General features: G+C 32.9%; 2 protein-coding genes across 2 annotated transcripts; both read right to left on the reverse strand.

Annotated features, from left to right (window-relative positions):
* Positions 1-11292: 11292 nt before the first annotated feature.
* Positions 11293-11637, reverse strand: LOC112011698 (cell wall protein IFF6-like). Its single transcript, XM_024044047.1, has one exon. It carries the CDS (start codon positions 11635-11637, stop codon positions 11293-11295), a length of 345 nt encoding a protein of 114 aa, XP_023899815.1.
* A 4307-nt stretch (positions 11638-15944) lies between these two features.
* On the reverse strand, positions 15945-19753 carry LOC112011697 (uncharacterized). Its single transcript, XM_024044046.1, has 3 exons — positions 19732-19753; positions 19476-19586; positions 15945-16126 (listed from the first exon to the last, which is right to left on the reverse strand). The coding sequence occupies exons 1-3, from the start codon at positions 19751-19753 to the stop codon at positions 15945-15947; spliced, it is 315 nt and encodes a 104-aa protein (XP_023899814.1).
* Positions 19754-21648: the final 1895 nt, after the last annotated feature.

The raw sequence follows: 21648 nt of genomic DNA on the forward strand, positions 1-21648 counted from the left end.
CCCCATGATACACAAAATAAAAAATAAAAAATTGAAATCCATAACAACAATGATTGTGTATATTAACAAAAGTACGGTAACAAAAATACATTTTGCACAATAGATACATAAACTTTTAAGGGTGAGTTTTTTGGGTTGGTTGGGCAAAATTTGGCCTATAAGCCATTTTATACAAACCGGTGAACATACTCTTATTACAATATGTCAAAACCTATTAATACAAAATTTTATCTTCTATTTTAAATTGAGATGGTGTTAAAATAATTTATTATTAGATTCGGATTTGATATAATTCAAACTTGATAGATAGTCTATTTTTTACATATTTTTTTTTACCATAAATATCAGTATAATGAGTTTTTTTTTTTTTTTTTGGGAGAAACTTATAATGAGGTATTTGATTGTAATTAATGCTATATTACTTTCACAAATAATCACCACTTACATTATTTTTATTATATATCAATTATAATCTATCACTTTACCCGTTGTTAAAAAAATTGTTAAAATCTTTTGTCCCCTAAGTAAAAATATTGAATCGCATCAATGCATGTGTCCAAGTCTAATCAATGGATGAAATCACATGAATCTTGTTAATGCACTTTCGAGATTGCCTTCCTGTCTTCCATGTTGCGGGTTTGACAGCCTCTTGTCCCCATTTTTTTCCTAAAACATACGAATTTATGATATTATAGCTCGAATAGCCGTGGTTCTTGTTAGTACAAGTGATAAAAGTCTTTTGTTGTTAAATAAAGAACTTAAATTTGAAACCTAGTGCTTCAAAATAAACTCATTGTGTTTCGAATTGTTTATAAAATAATAATTATGAAGTGAACAACATAACTTTTAAATTCTATCATATCTATTAAAAAAAGAAACAAAAAAAAAAAAAAAAATCTCTCTCTCTCTCTCTCTCTCTCTCTCTCTCTCTCTCTCTCTCTCTCTCTCTCTCTCTCTCTCTCTCTCTCTCATGGCCGATCCATCTCATGGCTAAAGACCCATGGCCGAACCCCATGGTTGAAAACCTAGAAGCCTAGACCCAAGATCGTTTAGAGGAAATTAGATCTGAAATTGATGAGGATTGGCTTGTGTTTTGGTATTTTTGGTTTTGTGTTTTGATTTGACTGTGGTTTGGGTTTTGGTATTTTTGGTTTTGTATTTTGATCTAACTGTGGTTCGGGTTTTGGAATTTTGGTTTTGTGTTTTTGATTTGACCGTGATTTGGGTTTTGTTAGTTGATTGTGTTAGAACTGTTGAGTTTGATCATGGTTTTGTAGGTGTTTTTGTCTGTTTGGCTGCTAAGAAAATGCAAGAAAATAGAAGAAAAGCTTGAATTTTTAATTTTTTGGGCAACCATGTTCTTGGAGAAGAACAATCAAATATTTAAATAATTAAATAATAACTAAAATTTTATTTTATTTTAAAATAAAATAAAATTTTAGTTATTATTTAATTATTTAAATATTTGATGTGGCTTTTTTTAATGATGTGGTTTTTTTTAATATTTAAAATGCTAACATGTACACTCCATAGGCTATTTTCCGTTAGAGAGATGAGGATAGGGACCAAATTGGAATGGCTTTTTATTTTGGAGACTAAAAGTGGTAAAAAAAAAAAAAAGTAGGGATCAAAATAGAAATGAGGTGAAAATATAGGGACAAAAATAGTATTTCCGCTTAAAAAAATTTTAAAATGGTTATTATAATTTTTGGGTAATGTGCAGATTGATGCTTTTAATATATATATATGTGTGTGTGTGCATGCACGCGCGCGCGCGTATTTTAAAATGGTTACTATTATTATTGGGTAAATATATGGAACTGATTGATAAATTAGACATTAACTAAAATATGGATTTATAGGTTTAATTGGACTATTTTAATTAATTTTTTATTTGTACTAATTTAATATATTTATTTATATTTTAATTAATTATGACAATATCATAGTTCGATTTCGGTTCAACTTTAATTCAACCTTAAAAATCTTGAACTTTTTTTTTTTTAATATAATTTATTGAATAGTCCGGGTTTGAAAACCTTACCTTGATTAGGACTTTTCTCATAATAATCACCCAAATAATGATGGGTGGTAGGACTGTCAATTTTTTTGTGCTTCGCTCAAAATCTCCCATCATTTTTTCATTTAAAAAATAAAAAAATCTCCCATAATTTATAATCACGTGTCGGATGTTATGTGTGTAAGTTGCACCAACCATTCCTTATTATTATTATTTTTTTTTTAAAATAAAGAAAAAAAAAAAAAAAAGGTCTAGCTATGATAGTTTTGAAAGTCATTACATGTATATATTAGCAACGATTACATTGACACACTGACTTTGCCCATGGCTGAACATATTTCTCAATCTTAACGCTATGAAAGAGAACCAATTGGGTGTTATATATTGCACTATCCAGATTCCCGCAGCTTAGGATGCCTCTGCCAGTTCTTTCTAGTCATCTGGCTTTATAATGCGAAGAGCCCTGCAAACATTTCAACCAACTGAGACGTCAGTAACGTCAAAAAAAAATGTATACGAAATAGCAGACAACCAATTCGAACTTCAAGGTCATCAATGCTATACATGTTGGCATGAACACATGCATTGCTAGAAATTGTGATGTTTTCTTTAAAATCATTTTATGGTTGAGATTATCAACGTGAAACCGAGTTCAATATCTTGCCAATTGAATATCGTTTTGCTATATATTAGAGTCACGTTTCTCCTAAAAGATGGCGTTTTATCATTTTCACACAAAATAATTAATAATTTAAAAACAAAATGATTATGATGGAGTAAATAAATTTACAAACTTACTCTAGTATGTCTTCAAACCATTGAAACCATGATGTGGCCTTTTCCTTAGCATTGTCTACGGCTGTTGACACAGAATTTGGTAAATCTTGTACCGTTGAGGCAGCCTGGTTTACGTGTTCAATTGCTGTTTGCACCGAGTTTTCATCAGAAAACACCGAGTGGATTGATAAAGCAAGCACCAAAGAAAGTAACAAAGCAACAACAGCTATTTTTGCCATCTCTAATTCCTTCCACCGCAATAGAAACAAAATTACTTGCCCTTGTTACCGGTTGGCTTTGTGTGTGGAGCGCAAAACTAAAGGTCTAAGGCTCGAGTACTAGGAGAGAGAAAAGAAAGCAAATTTGATGTTCTTATAAAAATTGTAACTCATGAAAATTAAACTCTATTCTTTGAATGAAATGTGTTGTTCAATTATATAATGATGATAGGCGAGCCATTAATGTGCATATATATATATATATATATAGAGGATCAACAGCTGAGCCTGTTAGAAACTAACGTGTCATTTTAGGAATAGTCTGTTTTCTTTTTCCTTCAATAGGGGTTTAAGTTAGAAACAGAGAAACACAGATGTGGCATGACTGTCTTAATTTGACACGTATTGGGTTTTAGCTTAGAGGTTACAACTTACAAGTATGATAATTCTGGGTCGGGTAGTCTATTTTCTATTTTCTTGATTAGTGTTTTAGAGTTAGAAACCAAGTTGTATTCCTGTTTAAATTGTTGTTTGCTGCCTGGCTGCTTGTTGATGTAGTTCTAAAGTTGTGGTTTGGTGATTAAATTTCCACTTTCATCATAAAAAGAAACCAGTGGCATGGTTGAGTCTTAATTGGACTAGTCAACGGACAAAAGGAAACAACTTGTTGATTTGGCTAAAATATAGGGTCAGAGGACAGATTGGAGAAATTCTTCTCCTTGTGGATTTAGGTTTTAATGTTATAGAAGAAAATGAGGAATTTTTTTATAAGTTTTTTTTTTTTTTTTTTTAACTTTTAGCCCCAATGGAAGGGGGAAGGGGAGATCCAAACCAATAATTTCCACGAGGCATGGTCCCCAATCAATTTTATAAATAGAAGAAATTAGGGGTTAGGCTTTGTAGAATGAATTGGAGTTTGTAAAATTTGAATTTTGATGACTATTTGACAAGGAATATATGTGGGGCATTTAGGTTTTGATTAGGGTTGTTTGAGTAGTAATGTTAACGATAGTCTACGAAGAGTTTGGGAGGGATTTTGCAGACTAGCAGAGTGAGGGTATAAAATATGGTAAGTTACCACACGTTTGAAATATAATTGCAAACTAGCATCTCGAGTTTTAGAAACTCGAGTTCCATATAAAACTCAAGGCTTAAAAACTCACTTCCTACTTGTTGAGTTGGACACTATATGCACTATTATGCCACATAGATCTCAAGTCTTAAAGACTCGAGTTCTACAAAGCAAAACCGAGCCTTCAAGACTCGATTCTCTTCGGGAAATGCCACGGATCTCGAGTTTGAAAGACTCGATTTCTACCGGAACAAAACTCTAAGTGTATCTGGTTTTGGGTTATGTAGAAATGAGGGAAAAACAAAATTCCCAGTGGATTGATGTGGTTTGATAATAAATAAATGGGAATAGTGATAAAAGATAGGAGAGAGCTAACCTTAGTGCGAAACAGTGAGAGAGTCGAGTGAGGTTTTGAGTGAGAGCTTGCCGATAAGAGGAGATGAGAGTTTTCTGCTACCGATGGGTTTTCTGCCACCGATGGGTTTTTTGCCGCCGATGAGATGCGCTTGTCTCCACCGATGGGTTTGCCGATGGGTTTTCTGATGTCTGCACTTGTCTCAGGTTGGGGTTTGTATGTTTGGGTGTGAGAGTGTTCTGGAGTCTGCATGCTTAAGTGGTGAAATATGATCATAAATTGAGTTTTAGAAACTCAATTTCAACGTATCACAAATCGAGTTTTAGAAACTCGATTCAACATTGCTCCACATGGAAAAAAGTCCATGTCAGACGTTTGTAGCTCAGGATCTCGAGTATTAGAAACTTGATTTCTACCCAGAACTCGAGTTTTAAAAACTCGAGATGCTACTTTTCCACTTTGTTTTGAAACTGGGCAACTAACGAAATTCTTAGCAATCTAATGTTAAATGAAAAAAAAATTAAAAAAATAAAAATAAAAATTCAAGAGTTTGGTCTATCTCAAGTAGCATCTCCTCTGCTTGTATAAGTAAAAGAATTATCTTGATGGAGAAACTAATTTATTGAACGGCTAACTATACATACATATATATATATATATAAGGTGTGAAAGAGAAGGGGGTAGGTGATGGTGGGTTTCAATTAGCTCAACTGATAAAGTTTCTGATAGTTATATGAGAGATATGAGGTTCAATGCCTACATCAAAAACTAATTGGTGTTTTGGTCTGATGATAAAGAGCTATCATTAAAAGCGGACGCTATATGTTAAAAATCTCTAAAAAAAAAAAAGGGTAGGTGATGTCACCCTTTAACTAAGTTGCATATATTTGATATGTTTTTCCCCTAAAATGTGTGTTCTTATTGCATATAGTATGCAATAAATGTGATTTTTTTTTATAGCAATTTTATGGTAAAAGATCTTGATGGAATACCTCTTGGACTATGCTCCTTATGTCTATTTGGACTACAGTTGAAATGATGTATCTCTGAATTCCATATTTATATGTCAATTGCATCCTCTTCTTCAGTTGCTAATGAGAAAGGATAATGTATGTGACGCTTATGAGCTAATGAAATGTATGTTATTATTATATATCAAATTATAAATTAATTTGTGACTTGAAGTACCTATCCCAAAAAGAAAATCATAACTTCAAGTCGGAATTGACCCTATATATTCTTCATATTTTGCTTTAAGTGAAAGGTAAATCTTCAATTTGTTTGCTAGAAAGATGAACCAAAACTCGTTTGCTTATGATTATTATGCGTGGATTATTGGAACTCTCCCTTATGCCATGTGGGGTTCTTTTTTTATGTGTGATTGATGAATCATGAGCAACTAATGGATGATGTTTTGTTGTTTTGTCATCTTCAAGTTCGTTTGGTTTGTTTCCTTATAGAAAACAATATTCAATCTTGCAATTGAGAACTATAATTGTAATGAATTTGGGAAATCTGTTGGGTGCTTTTGTCATTGCCATCTTTTTATACATGATGAAAAAAAAAATCGACACTGTGCTACAAGACTTCATAAACTACAAAAAAGAAAACCTAGAATTAGAGACAGATAAGGTGTGGTACTTACATTTGTGGGGTTAAAAACATTATTTTTAATATGACTAAATAAAACTAAGAAACTAGAAGCAATGTGAGTTGCAAAATAGAATTCGCATTTTCTTTTTTCCTTGAAGTAAGATTCGGAATGGTATATAGTCTAGAGTAATTATACGCTATCCCCTAAGATTGCATATTGGGATGATTGCTGCTGAGATATCTATCAAAAAGCTATTAGTTTCTTCTCAAAAAAAAAGAAAAAAAGAAAAAGAAAAAAAGAAACAGTTGCCATTGCTTTTGTACCAAACAAGTTAGTGTTACATAATCATGAGATTGTTCAAGTTTATAACAAATTGTTTTTCTCTTTTCAATCATGCAGTGCATTAGCAAAGGTTATGATAATTGTCAGAGATACCGCGAGTACAAGTGTCCCCAATCAAACAGCCTTTTAACTCTGGTAGTGTTGTTCACTACATGAATGTTAGCAGAAGATTGAAATCTATAAATTATGCCATTGCTTAGAGATTTTGTAAGCAATTATCTAGTTAGAACAATGCTTCATCTTCAGTTACTTTTTCGGTAAAAAATTTCGGTGGACGTATTCATAAATGTTTGGTCTTGTACTTTGCTGTTTAACTTACAAATTTACAATTGTTAGAATTAGAGTGTTTACATTGATGGTGGTATTTGAGCAAAACAGGTTATTTAAGCCAAAAAAAGCATGCTTTATTAAGTGATGGATGTCTGATGTTTGATCTTCGGTCTTCTTTTTTATATAAAGAGTATGGGCTGATTTTTTGCGGGCTTTAAATGGTTTTGCCAGTCCTAACTTTGTTTGGACTATGTGCCATTTAGGGCCTTTTTAATAGAGTATTTTAGTAATATATTTTAAGTTTTTAAATAACATTACATGCATTTTTATACATTTTTTTATCTACATGTATTTCAAAAAAATACAAACAACATTACTCAAATTGCTCTATCAAACGGGATTTATTTGTTAACATTCTATCAATTAATTTGGATTTTGGATAGCTTTGTGGGTTGGGATGAGTTTTTCTAGGGTCACAGCAACAAAATCGCAAGACTCTAATTTGCTTATCACATCACACAGTCATTAAAAAAATAATAATAATAAAATAAAATTGCATATTGTAGTGGGTTTCCATTCTCAATGCCTAAGTGTTAGAGCATCCACATCAGTCCGTTTAAATTTTCTGTATATTTTACACAAAAAAACTTACTTTTTCTATTTTACATATCCACTTTTACAAAACACTTACATCAGTTTATCTGTTCTACACATTTATTCAATAAAATATTCATTTTTACTATTTTTTATTATTTTTTTCACATCCCTTTCACTCACTATCTATCTCTCTCTCACAGACCAAGTGCCATCACCAAGCAACCAACCTCCACCATCATCAACCCATCTAGCCAAACATCATCAACTCACCTAGCCATATCGACCCACATACCCGAAACCCCATTCAACCCAAAAGAAAGCCAAATCAACCCAAATACCCAAAATCTCATTCAACCCAAACGAAAGCCAAATCAACCCCATTCAACCCAAAACCCACTTATAGAACAACCAAAAATAAAAGAAAGCAATTAGATAAATGGAAAGATCAGTGATCGGTGGCAATGTCAATTGGTGGTAGTGGCGGTGAGGGATTGGTTCGTTGTTCTGATTTGATGGAGAAAACGAAAGAGGGTGAGAGACAATTAGATCAAAGTTGGTCGACTCGATTGGAGGGTATGATGAAGCATCTTTGCTCATGGTGGCAAGTGTGATGGACTTGACCAGCAGCAATGGAGGGTTTGATGATCGGCAGCAGTGGAAGCATGGTTTGACCAGCGGTAGTGGTGAGAGTGAGAGCAAATGAGGAAAAGGGGGAGTGAGGTGAGGTGAGAGCGAGACAAGGAGAGAGTCAAGTGAGAGTAAGAGTGAGAGCAAAGACAAGGGAGAGAAAAAACTATTAAAAAATTAAATACACATGCTACAGTGCCCATGTAAATTTACACAGGTACTGTAACTCGTTGAAAAATTTAAAAGACCTTACACATTTTTATACAGACTGATGTGGATATTTTTTTGTTCAAAATGTGTAAAAATTGTATTTTTTTTTTCTATTTTAGAATACTATAAATAAACTGATTTGAATGCTCTTATTAGTTAAATTATGTTAGGGGAATTTCTTTTGTGATCCTATATATCTTTATAGATTTGGATATGGGGGCTAAAAAAAAATATATATATATATATATATATATATATTCTATTGTTTTGTCTGAACCACATTGAATATCCTATCCAAATTCCTACATTTTTTTTTTTTGGGTTAAAATTTCCTACATATTATTTCATGACTGTCAACTACAATAGTCATTTTTTTTAGCAAAAAAAAAAAGGGTGTTTAGTGAGGGAAAAATCCCACTACTTTTGGTCAGATATCATACTGCATTCCATATTTTTATTGAGAAGAGAACCACTCACAATCACAATAGTCTGTAGTCTGTTGATGCGGCTCTACTTGACTGAACTTGTACTAAAATAGCCCAACCCTCTGCTTCCGTACACCCTATATGGCAACACACCCATTTCGTTTTTTTCTTCAGTTGTCTTTTCTGTTGCTTCCCATTTAAAGTCAACGAATGCACGAAATCCAAACTAGTTCAAAATGATTACTTTTACTTGTAACTTGTAACTTGTAATATGATCAGATACGCTCTTCTTTTAATATGAGACATGATTAAGGTTAATTTTTATTTTATTTTTTATGATTCAAAAGTTGAGATTAATTCTAATTTTTTTAATTTTTAATCTTCAACTCTCGAACGACAATTGCACGGCTCTCAATTCATTAAACTAAATGTGAAACACTGTATATGTGGCATATTTTTCACCTGTTTAAGTTTTTTTTATTAATTAGCTAAATGCTCTAAGAATCAAGATTGGTTTGGTTCTTTTGGTCTGGGTTGTTGCCCTCTTAGTGTGTATACTGAATAGTTACGTAGAAAGTGAAATTGTCTATTTTGTTTCCTTATAATTTTCTTTTTGTTAAATACAAATTTCAATTCATCCAAAAAAAAAAAAAACACTGTTGAAAATCAGCAAAAATAACTCATCAAATCAACGTAAGAAAAATGATTGTATTTTTATTTCATTCAAAATTTGAGGAGTCCATGTTACTACTAATATATTATTTATTGATTTGAAAGAGTACAAAGTATCACCCTATTTGAAATTTTAAGTGATGTAATACTTCCCATTAAATATGGAAGAAACCAAATTTCAAAGTTCAAAGGTGCCTTTAGAGGTGACAATATTTTCGACATGATTCATAAATACGATACGAGTTTTTGAGAGTTAAAGTTTAGCCTTAAAGGGTTGTGTCAGACATGACATTTGATAAGATATGATATGATTATTCATTTGTGCCGACACAAAATAACCTATTTTAACATGACTCATTTAACCTATAGAATAATCATATATTTATTTTATATTAAATTAATCTATTACCTTTTAGATTGTATGTTTTAAGTATTTGATGTTATTATGAACTTCTAGATTGCATTCTTTATAAGTACTTTGATGTTACATTTTGACCTTTAAAATTTTTTTCTTTATTGGTAATTTGATGTTATGATTTTGTATGTAATTGGTTGTTTATTTAAATTTTAAAAAATATTAATAAGTTCATATAGGGGTTGAAATGTGTCATGTTTGAAGCGGGTAAAATGAGTAGTATTTGGGTTACATAGCTTGTTTAATATTAAAAATGAATCCATTTATAAAAGGATTAGAGAAAAATGGATTTGAATCGCCTGCAAGAATGATTTTTAAAATGAGTAATGTTGTATTTGTGTCACAACATATTTATTAACCATGTCAAGTGAATTGTGTCTTAATAAACATGTCATGTTTGTGCCAATTTATTTAACTAGATGCCCTTATCTCAACATAACACAACACAAATAAGACAAGCCAACATGAATCGCTACCCCTAAGTGCTTTGTGATGGATTTTTTGTTAGGCAAACCCTTTTGCGCTTGTTATTGTGTTCACATAAATAGAGACAAACTTAAAAACCGAAGGTGATAAAAGGTTGTGAGTTCTTCTAATAAAAGTTAAAAAAAAAAAAAAAAGTTGTGAGATCTTAAAAAAGGATTTGCCCTACCTCTTCTTTTTACTCTTCAGTTTTTTCCTTTCTACCTAAGTACTGAATAAAGGAACTATCTACTTTTGACTTCACTTCCTAATCAATTAAGCACAATATTAATCCATTAACGCACCCACCCCCCCTCTCCCCACACACACACACACACACACACACACACACACACATATGTGTGTGTATATGTATGTATGTGTATATATATACACACATACATATATGGGTTGGGTTTAAGTTACACTTGGTGTAATTCTAAGTAATGTTATACCACTCAATAACTTGGTATTGAATTAATATTTTGAAAGTGTTTCTAAGATTATTGGTGGTACAAGTTCTGTTTGAGGATTCTAGGGTTGGATGGAGACGAGTATCGGGATTAGGACTTGCATGAGAATAATTGATGGATTGAATGGGATATATGACCTTAACTTTCAAGAGGTTCACCTTCTCTACCTCCTAGAGAAAATTGCAGAAGGCAAAAACTTCATTATTATTCAACATGCTATTAACAACACGTGCATATTTAAACAACTCATGCTCTAATCCTATTAATCCCTTCTCGCACATATTAGCAATGGCTAATAGCATATTTAAAATGCGTTGCGAACGATCTTAACAGCCATGCATATGCTAAATGCGAAGCTCACAAAATCTAAGTGACTTTGATTATTTGACTCAATTGCATGCATTCAGTTACATGAATTTATTCTAATCTGAGCTAACTCAAAACATGTTTTCAAGGGCTAATGGACCCATTTAAGTACACCCTCAAGTGTTAATCGGCACGCATCAAATGTCAACTACTTAACTTTAATTTTCTATCAACAATTGCATCAGAGACTCAAATATTTGCTTTTTGGCTTCATTAATGTTGAGTCAACTTGAGCTTTAATAAGTTAGGATATTAATCATACCACTTTTTTATAATATATATATATATATATTACAAAAGAGAGTTTATCATATTTCAGCACCAAACAAGTTTTGCTCCAAGCCCATTAAAATAAAATAAAACCCTTTAAATTACGCCTATACCTAATAAAACAAACCTAATCCCAACCGTTACCATCATCACCACTGCCATCTCTACTCTCACCACAATTGCCATTGCCACTGCCATCTCTATCTTCACCGCCGCTGCCACTGTCATCTTCACCATCACCGCCACTATCACTACCATCACCACCCTCATCGCCATTGCCAACTCCATCGCCACTGCCACTACCACCGCCGAAGCTTGGTGGTGGATATTTGGGAGGACGAACAACAGCTTTCACCTCACTCATGTCATTTTTCACCTCCGTCAATTCCTTTCTAGCTTCGTCTAATGCTTCCTTCAATCCCATCACCTCAGCATGCATACTTTTGGTTTGAAGGGAAATTGCATTTGCCATTAATATTAATTCACTGTGTCCATTCTTGTCATGAAATCCCATACTTCTTTGGCAGCTTCCTCCAAAGTCTTGTCATGAATACTTATGGCTTGGCCAACTCCTTTCATCGCCATGTCGAGCACAATTTGACCCATGGTAATGGTTGATAGGTTGCTTAGTAATGCCCTTCCTTGAGCACCAAGCAAATTTAACACACACAAAAAGCAAGTTAATGACATATAAATCAACTAAACCACATTGAAACACTTATAAACAGTATTGCACATTACAATTAGTTCTACTATACACAGTACAGGCAAACACAAACACTCTTTACAAACTAATTAAAAATTTTGCATAATAGATAATATCTTTAATTTGTTAGTATCGTACTTAGATATGGTTGTTGAATTGCAAAACATGTTAATGAAAAAAATTATTATTTTAAAAAATGATTTATATATTTTTTTAAATTTAAAAACATTAATAATAAAATAACCTATTGCAATGAGATTTTCAAAGTAAATCGTTGCAATATATGGAATTTATTACAACGAAAATCTAGTGTTGCATAAACCAATTACTTTTTTTTAATAAAAAAATAATCTATTGCAACGAGATTTCCAAAGTAAATTATTGTAATATATAAATCATTGCAATATATGGAATTTATTGCAACGAAAATCTAGTGTAGCATAAACCTGTTACTTTTTTTTTTTATAATAAAAAAATAACCTATTGCAATGAGATTTTCAAAGTAAATCGTTGCAATATATGGAATTTATTGCAACGAAAATCTAGTGTTGCATAAAATTACTCCTATACCCAAAATAAGAAGAAGAAGAACTTAAGGTTTAATATATTATAAGTCTTGTACTTTTATCCATACAGAACCTTCTTAAATGAGAAAAACAAAAGAGTAGAGTAAAGATGTAGACATAAAAGTATTGAAATGAGAGTGAGAGAGAAAGAGAGACAGAACAGGCAGGTTTATAAAGAAGAGAATATGAATAATTTTAGAAATAACATTTTTTCAAGATGTACAGAGCAACAGCTAATTTGGTTCTGAGTGAGTCATCTTCTGAAAGGACTAAGAGAAGGGAGAGTTTGATTTATTGACGAGACTATTAGAGAGAAAGAGAAGAAGAAGCTTGAGAAAGAGAGAGAATCGAGCTTTATGTTTAGGCAAAAAAGAAGAAGAGAGGGTATTTGTAATGTTTGTCAGTTTTCTATGCGTTATATGAGATGGAGAATGCATGTGCAACAAGCACATGCCTTGATTTCTTTTTCTTTTTTTCATTAATATTTTTATTTCCTTAGCTCTGTTCCTGTTAATACCACACAGTGGCCTTATTTTAAGTGATTGTAAAAATCGTGCCATAAAGGAAAATCATAATCTTCGAGTATTGCAGAGACCCTGAAAAGTTAATATTAAGGCGTACTTGTTTGGACCTGTACATGTTAAGTTCTTATCGCCAAATTCCAAGAAACATTGCGTTCCTTCGCGAAACATTGCGTCCCTTTGGGAAACATTGCGACCCTTCTTAAGGCGTACTCAATTGCATGCATTCAATTACATGAATTTATTCTAATTTGAGCTAACTCAAAAAAACATATTTTCAAGGGCTAATGGAACCTTTTAAGTACACCCTCAAGTGTTGATCGGCACGCATCAAATGACGACTACTTAACTTTAATTTTCTATCAACAGCTCAGAGCCTCAAATATTTGCTTTTTGGCTTCATTAATGCTGAGTCAGCTTGAGCTTTAATAAGTTAGGATATTAATCATACCAACAAAAGAGAGTTTATCATATTTCAGCACAAAACAAGTTTTGCTCCAAACCCATTAAACCAAAAAAAAAAAAAAAATACCCTTTAAATTACTCCTATACCTTATAAAACAAATATAATCCTAGCCGTTACCATCATCGCCACTGCCATCTCCATCATCATCACCACTGCCACTGCCATCTCCACCCTCACAGTCACTGCCACTACCACTACTATCTCCATTATCACCGCCGCTGCCATTGCCATCTTCACCATCACCGCCACTACCACCTCCACCACCATTGCCATTGCCACTGCCGAAGCATGGTGGTGGAAATTTGGGAGGACAAACGACAGCTTTCACCTCCCTCAGGTCGTTTTTCACCTCCATCAATTCCTTTCTAGCTTCCTCTAATGTTTCCTTTAGTCCCATCACCTTAGCATGCATACTTTTGGTTTGAAGGGAAATTGCATTTGCTGTTAATATTAATTTCACCACGTCCATTCCTGTCACAGAATCCCATACTTTTTTGGCAACTTCCTTCAAAGTCTTGTCATGAATACTTATGGCTTGGCCAACTCCTTTCATCGCCATGTTGAGCATAGTTTGACCCATGGTAATGGCTGATAGGTTGCTTAGTATGTTTGAAGGGAAATTGCATTTGCTGTTAATATTAATTTCACCACGTCCATTCCTGTCACAGAATCCCATACTTTTTTGGCAACTTCCTTCAAAGTCTTGTCATGAATACTTATGGCTTGGCCAACTCCTTTCATCGCCATGTTGAGCATAGTTTGACCCATGGTAATGGCTGATAGGTTGCTTAGTAGTGCCCCTCCTTGAGTACCAAGCAAATTTAACACACAAAAAGCAAGTTAATGACATATAAATCAGCTAAACCACATTGAAACATATATAAATAGTATTGAACATTACAATCAATTCTACTGTGCACAGTATAGGCAAACACAAACACTCTTTACAAACTAATTAAAATTTTTGCATAATAGATAATATCTTTAATTTGTTATTATCATACTTAGATACGGTTTTTGAATTGCAAAACAGGTTAATAAAAAAATTATTATTTTAAAAAAATGATTTATATATTTTTTTAAATTAAAAAAAATTAATAATAAAATAACCTATTGCAACGAGATTTTCAAAGTAAATCGTTGCGATATATGAAATTTATTGCAACGAAAATCTAGTGTTGCATAAACCAATTACTTTTTTTTTAATAAAAAAATAATCTATTGCAACGAGATTTTCAAAATAAGTCGTTGCAATATATGGAATATATTGCAACGAAAATCTAGTGTTGCATAAACCTATTGTTTTTTTTTTTTAATAAAAAGATAACCTATTGCAATGAGATTTTCAAAGTAAATTGTTGCAATTTATGGAATTTATTGCAACGAAAATCTAGAGTTGCATGAAATTACTCCTATACCCAAAATAAGAAGAAGAAGAACTTAAGGTTTAATATATCATAAGTCTTGTACTTTTCTACATACAAAACCTTCTTAAGGTTCAATCTCCATCAATGTAAAATGAGAAAAACAAAAGAGTAGAGTAAAGATGTAGACATAAAAGTATTGAAATGAGAGTGAGAGTGAAAGAGAGACAGAATAGGCAGGTTTATAAAGAAGAGAATATGAATATGTTTAGAAATAACATTTTTTCAAGATGTATAAAGCAGCAGATAATTTTGGTTCCAAGTGAGTCATCTTCTGAAATGACTGAGAGAAGGGAGAGTTTGATTGATTGACGAGACTGTGAGAGAGAAAGAGGAGAAAGAGCTTGAGAAAGAGAGAGAATCGAACTTTGTTTTTAGGCAAAAAAGAAGAAGAGAGGGTATTTGTAATGTTTGTCAGTTTTCTATGCGTTATATGAGATGAAGGATGCGTGTGCAACAAGCACATGCCTTGATTTCTTTTTTTTCTTTTTTTCGTTTAATATTTTTATTTCCTTAGCTCCGTTCCTATTAATACCACACAATGGCCTTATTTTAAGTGATTGTAAAAATCATGCCATAAAGGAAAATCATAATCTTTGAGTATTGCAGAGAACCTGAAAAGTTAATATTAAGGCATACTTGTTTGGACTTGTACATGTTAAGTTCTTATCGCCAAATTCCAAGAAACATTGCGTCCCCTTGGGAAACATTGCGTTCCTTCTTAAGGCGCACTCAATTGCATGCATTCAATTACATGAATTTATTCTAATTTGAGCTAACTCAAAACAACATATTTTCAAGGGCTAATGGACCCTTTCAAGTACACCCTCGAGTGTTGATCGGCACACATCAAATGACGCTACCTAACTTTAATTATCTATCAACAGTTGCGTCAGAGCCTCAAATATTTGCTTTTTGGCTTCATTAATGTTGAGTCAGCTTGAGCTTTAATAAGTTAGGATATTAATCATACCAACAAAAGAGAGTTTATCATATTTTAGCACAAAACAAGTTTTGCTCCAAACCCATTAAACTTAAAAAAGAAAAAAAAAAAAAAAGAACCCTTTAAATTACTCCTGTACCTTATAAAACAAACCTAATCCCAACCGTTACCATCATCGCCACTGCCATCTCCATCATCACTGCCACTGCCACTGCTATCTCCACCCTCACAGTCACTGCCACTACCACTACTATCTCCATCATCACTATCGCTACCACTGCCATCTTTACCATCACCACCTCTACCACTACCATCTCCACCCTCACAAGTGAAGTCTTGAAGAAATGTCACAAGTAAAGTCTCTTGTAAAGAAAAATCCACATTGTTACACACTCACACACGACAACCAAAAAGAGAAAAAAAAATCCATGAGTTTCAATTAGCTTAACTAGTGAAGTCTATTATTGTTGAATAAGAGATTTAGGATTCAAAACCTATATACAGTAAAAATCAATTGGTATCTTAGCTTGATAATAAAGACAAGGCTAAAATGCAAAACTGATCCTCTAACTTTCTTTAAATTTCATTTCGGTCTTCTAACTTTGCTTTCATTCATTTCAGTCCTTAAATTTCAGATTTATTCAATTAAGGCATTTCCGATAACTTTTATTAAAAATTTTTGAAAAAAAATCTAGAAAATATTTTTCAATCATTAATTGAATTTTCTTAATTAAAAAATTTGAAGAAAAATTTATAATATTAAAAAATTAACCAAAAGATATAATAAAAATTGATGGAAAAGCCTTAATTGAATAAACTTGAAAATTAGAGGACTGAAATGAACAAAAGCAAAGTTAAAGGACTGAAATGAAATCTAAAGAAACTTAAAGAATCAGTTTTGTATTTTACCCTTTATCATTTATCTATCTTTTATATTTTGCTAAAAAACACTTCCATTGGGTTATGTATTACTGTAGCAAACTTTACACGTTACTGCAGTAACATTTAAAAATAAATGTTATTTTAGATGAACATGCATAATTTTATCTAATTTATTTATTCATTCTCATTTCTTTCTTCAAACTTCATCCTCTCTACTCTTTGTTCTCTCTCCCCATCACTGCAATCTCGTCGTTAAACTGCTATTGTTGCCTTCGTAGACCAGTTGTTGTTGGATCACTAGTGTTACTATTTTCGCATTGCTTCAATTTGGTTTTTAGAGCAGCAATCCAATATAGATTCAGTGGATCAAGTTGACGACGTGGGTGGATTTTGGTTTTTATTATTTTTACTTTGGATTTTAGCGATGCTACTATTGTTAGCGGCAGTCTGGTGCAAATCTAGTTTTGGGTGGGCTTGGACTTGGCAATCCAATGCAAATCTGTGGTGTTGGTAGGCTAGGGTTATGGTGGGGTTGTGGTGGTTGTGGTGTTGTGGTTGTTTTTTTTATTTTTATTTTATTTTTATTTATTTATTTTTTTTATGCTATTGTTGGTGGTTTAAAAATATAGATTATTTTATTATGATGGAGTGTAAAATAAAGTATAGAATGTAGGGAGCATTGTTAAAGTGATAATATAAAATAAATAAATTAGATTTTGGTATAGAGACAGAATTTTTTGCACAAACTGATGTGAATATTTATACTATTAGCCAAGCACCATTCATTTATGTGAAAACATACAAAATTTTCTTTTGTAGAATGTTGTGGATACGATATTGACAAGAACCTTTTTGTAATTTATGCGACCTTTGATCACTTGGTTGGAAATCTAAAATTTTGATTTATAGCTTAAGAAGTGGGGGAAATTTTTCCAAGTCAACTTCAACACCGTTTTGCTTTGAAGTTTGAAAAGTATTGTTCAATACCATGATTAAGAATTTCTTGGGCAAATGGTGTTTGCTTTTTATATTGGTTTTCCCTTGAAAGATATCCATTCAAGTCTTTCAAGTTCCAACAATACCATCTCATATTTCTATTAAATTAACATCCTAACATAAATTTTATAACTATACTTGTCAATAATTAAATCAATATGATGTCAAATTAAGAAATTCATAATTCAAAAAACTAAATAATTAAGTTTATTCGTTCAGCAAAAAAAAAAACAGTCTCTATACCTGCCTGCCAAATTGAAAATTTAAGGGTGTTTTTTTTTTTTTTTTTGGAAGGGTGGGGTGGGGGGTGGGGTGGTGGGGGTTTATATGGTACGGTATGGCATGGGAGAGGGGAAAAGTTAGGTAATATGTTTTACCTTAGAAAATAAAAAGGCACTTTATGCATTAGGATCAAATCTTTCAAAAAGGTCCTCATGAATGACCCCATAAATATTATTTATTTATTTTATTGGATGCAATTTTTCAAAATCATTTTAATATATTTAAGAGTTTTATATATACTTTAAAAAAAAAAAAAAAATCGTGGGATGCAACCGTTAAATAACACCCACTCAAGTTTATGCGGCTTTGTTGCTGCATGTAAGTTATTAGGGGATAATAATAAATATTGTAACTTTTTACTTGTGCGATATTTTTTATATAATATTTCATGAAGTATAAGTATAATATAAAGTTTGTAGATTAAAAATGTGTATTATTAGAAGTTGCTTTTTTAATTTATGCAAGTTTTCTTCAGTTGAAGACATTTTTTATTGTATAAATATGACATCTTTTCGCAAATAACCTTTGTAATCTAACTGATTGACATTTTTTTATGCTTCTAGTAAGACATCTAGAGTTTAAATTCTCTACCCCAATTATTTATGTTAAAAAAAAAAAAAAAAAGAAGAAGAAGAAGAAGAAGAAGAAGATAGCTGTCATTCTTCTTTCCCATTACAGTCATTCAACTTTAATTGGAATACATAATGAAGTATGAAGTCTTCTGTCTCAATGGGCAACTAAAAATATAATTTCCATTGATTCAACCTGATTATATGGTGAATATGATTTAGTATAATTATATTGAAAAATACCTTGAGGCATTTTCTTTTACCAAGAAAAGAATTAGAAAGCTCAGTCTAGACTTCCAGTCTGGTTTCTCAAAAAGAAAGGAAAAAAAAAAAAAAAGAATTAGAAAGTCAAACTTGCAACTTGGAATTTTTTCAAAAAAAAATTTCTAAGATAGATGACTAATATATACCCTAAGAGCATACATTAACTGAATCCAAAATCAAATATAGAAAAGGTCCTCATTCTTGCTGAATAATGCATAGGCAACTTTGTGCAAAAAAACAAAATTCCGCTTTGCCTAACCTCCAGCTCCGAGAGGATACCCCAAGGTGGCAGTTAATCCAACAGTTCAATTGTTTGCAAAGACAAAGAAAATGTATATTGGAGACTCAAAAAGACAATTTTCTTGACCTTTTCTAAATAAGAACTTACTTTATGTATCATACGCCCAATCCGAATCAGCATCTTAAATTGCATCAGCCAACATACATACGCATGAACCAACCTTTTCTAAAATGCTGCACCTATGTATTGGGTGGGGGTATATTTAAAAAGTCAGGTTTGAGACAACAAAATTTCACAATAATTACAAAATATTTGAGATTACAAAATCTAACACTAACCCATACAGTCTTACAAATTCAATCTATTTACAGGAGCCAAAGAATGGCTCTTAGCACTCGTTCATCAATCTATTTTACCCAAAATCATACTCTTGGATACTTTCAAAAATACCATATCTTTCATAATACCCTTCAAGTTGGACAGTATCCACCTTCGCCTCAAATTTTGGAACCCCTAATCCATAGTATCTTCTGTTGTTATTTGCCCCTTTCCCATGGCAATCTGTAAACAAACAAATTTTTTAATTATTTCAAACACAGAAGCAACATAAAAGTAACAACGTACACTAAGAGAACAATAGTAGTCTAGAAGAAAAACGACTTCATCTAATAAAACAACTTCGTTGTAATGAACTTGAGCTACTCGCCTCCAAGTTCGACAATATCCATTTTTGGTTTGCCATATATTTTGGAACGCTTATAATCCAGCGTTTTTAGGCACCCTTTTCCATGAACAGTGAAAAAAACAAAAATTTCAGTTATTTTATTTTTAAATTTTGAATTATTTGAAACTAAAAGGCAAGATAAAAGTAACAATAGACCCAGAAAATGAAGCAAAAGGAAGAAGAGGAGAAATTGTATATTGTTTGGAGCACTAGCATTGGGGGTGTAAAAAATCCCCCAATTGCTATTTTAATCACCAAACTCATAAAAACATGCTTCAACTAGGTTGCTATATCTAAAACAATTTGCAACCCAGCTACAGTAAGTTGGTACATTCACATCCTTCTTGGAATTGGTTGCAAAATTAGTTTAATATATTTTATTCCTCTCTGTGGACCCACATCTCTCTTTCCCTACAGTCTTTTCTCTCAATCTTAGCCTTCCTTTCTCTCTCTCTCTTCTCTCATCTCATCCTCTCTCCCCACTCTTTGTTTTATTCTCTCCTTTCTCTATCTCGATCCATTGGAGGGATCGACATGGAGCAGTGGACATCGACTTTTGTGTGGACATTGGCATCTGTGGTGGAGCCATGGAGGTAGTGGGTCACGGTGGTTGTTGGATTTGTGGTTAGCTTTGTTGGTTAGGATTGTGGTGGTGGTGGTGCTGCTGCTGCTGATTATGGTGGTTGCTATGATGGCTGGGTTTGTTGTGAAGTATTGTTTTGGTCATGGCGGTGTTGACTGTGAAGCGTAGTGATATGTTATGATCCTAGCGTCCCACATAAATTAAGTATAAGTTTAACTATGTGTTAATAAGCTCTTAAGCATCCTCTCCTTACAAGCTGGGTTTCAAGGGTGAGTTCTACATTCCTAACATTTGGTATCAATTGAGCTAACCACCACTCCAAGTAATTGGATATAACTCATTGAGTATGGGATCAAATGAGTTGTGGCTTTGTGGTCGGATCTTGAAGGGGGCGAGCTAGAGGCTAGATTAAAGATACTGATAGATGAGTGGAGCCACCAAAAGGGAAAGAACTATCATCAAGTCAGTGTCACTAGAGTGAGCCGTTGTAGATGTCAACTTCGAAGCGTGGTGGTATGTTATGGTCACAGTGTCCAACATGAATTAAGTATAAGATTAATCATGTGTTTATAAGTTTTTGAGTACCCTCCCCTTGCATGCCTGCTTTTAAGGGTGAGTTCTACCCATGGGTTCCTAACATTGCTGATGGTGGTATGCTTTTAATGGGTTTGATAGGCGTGGGTTGTGTGGGTTTGATGGATTTTGCTTTGATTTTTTGTTATGGGTATTGGTGCATTCGCAGGTTCATGGTGGTGGCGGTGGGGGGTTGCTGTGGAGGTGGCTACAATTTAGGTCAAATTCAGGTGGCATTTGGGTGGCAATTGGGTGGCGTTTTGGGGTGGCTTAGCGTGGTTGAGTTTTGGTGGAAGGTTTTGTGTGTGTTTGCTAGAGAGAGGGATAAAAAGATAAAGAGAAATGAGAGATGGAAGAGTAGAGAGAGAAACTGAATTTTTTATATTATTTGTTAGTATATAATAAGGGTAATTTTGAGAAAAATATTAGTCTTGTTCACATAAGATAAAACCGTCGGTCTCAGAGAACTTGTCAGCTTTACAACACAAGAGACGATGACTCCGCCCCTAAGCCGACGACTTTTAGTTGGATGACCAAATCACCTAGACATGATAGGAAAATGGATGGAAGGAACTTGACTGGGTGAAGGAGCTCTTGATGGGTCTAGCATGACTTTTTGCTTGAGCTCCACGAATAAGTATAAAAGGAAACATCTTATACCGCACGATTAATCCTAATCAAGAGAGCCCCTATAAGGAAAGGAGCCCGCAAAATACGAGGATTTATAAGGATCTTCCCCACAA

The sequence above is a fragment of the Quercus suber genome, unplaced genomic scaffold (assembly GCF_002906115.3).
Source record: "Quercus suber isolate HL8 unplaced genomic scaffold, Cork oak 2.0 scaffold_67, whole genome shotgun sequence".
Taxonomy (NCBI): domain Eukaryota; kingdom Viridiplantae; phylum Streptophyta; class Magnoliopsida; order Fagales; family Fagaceae; genus Quercus; species Quercus suber.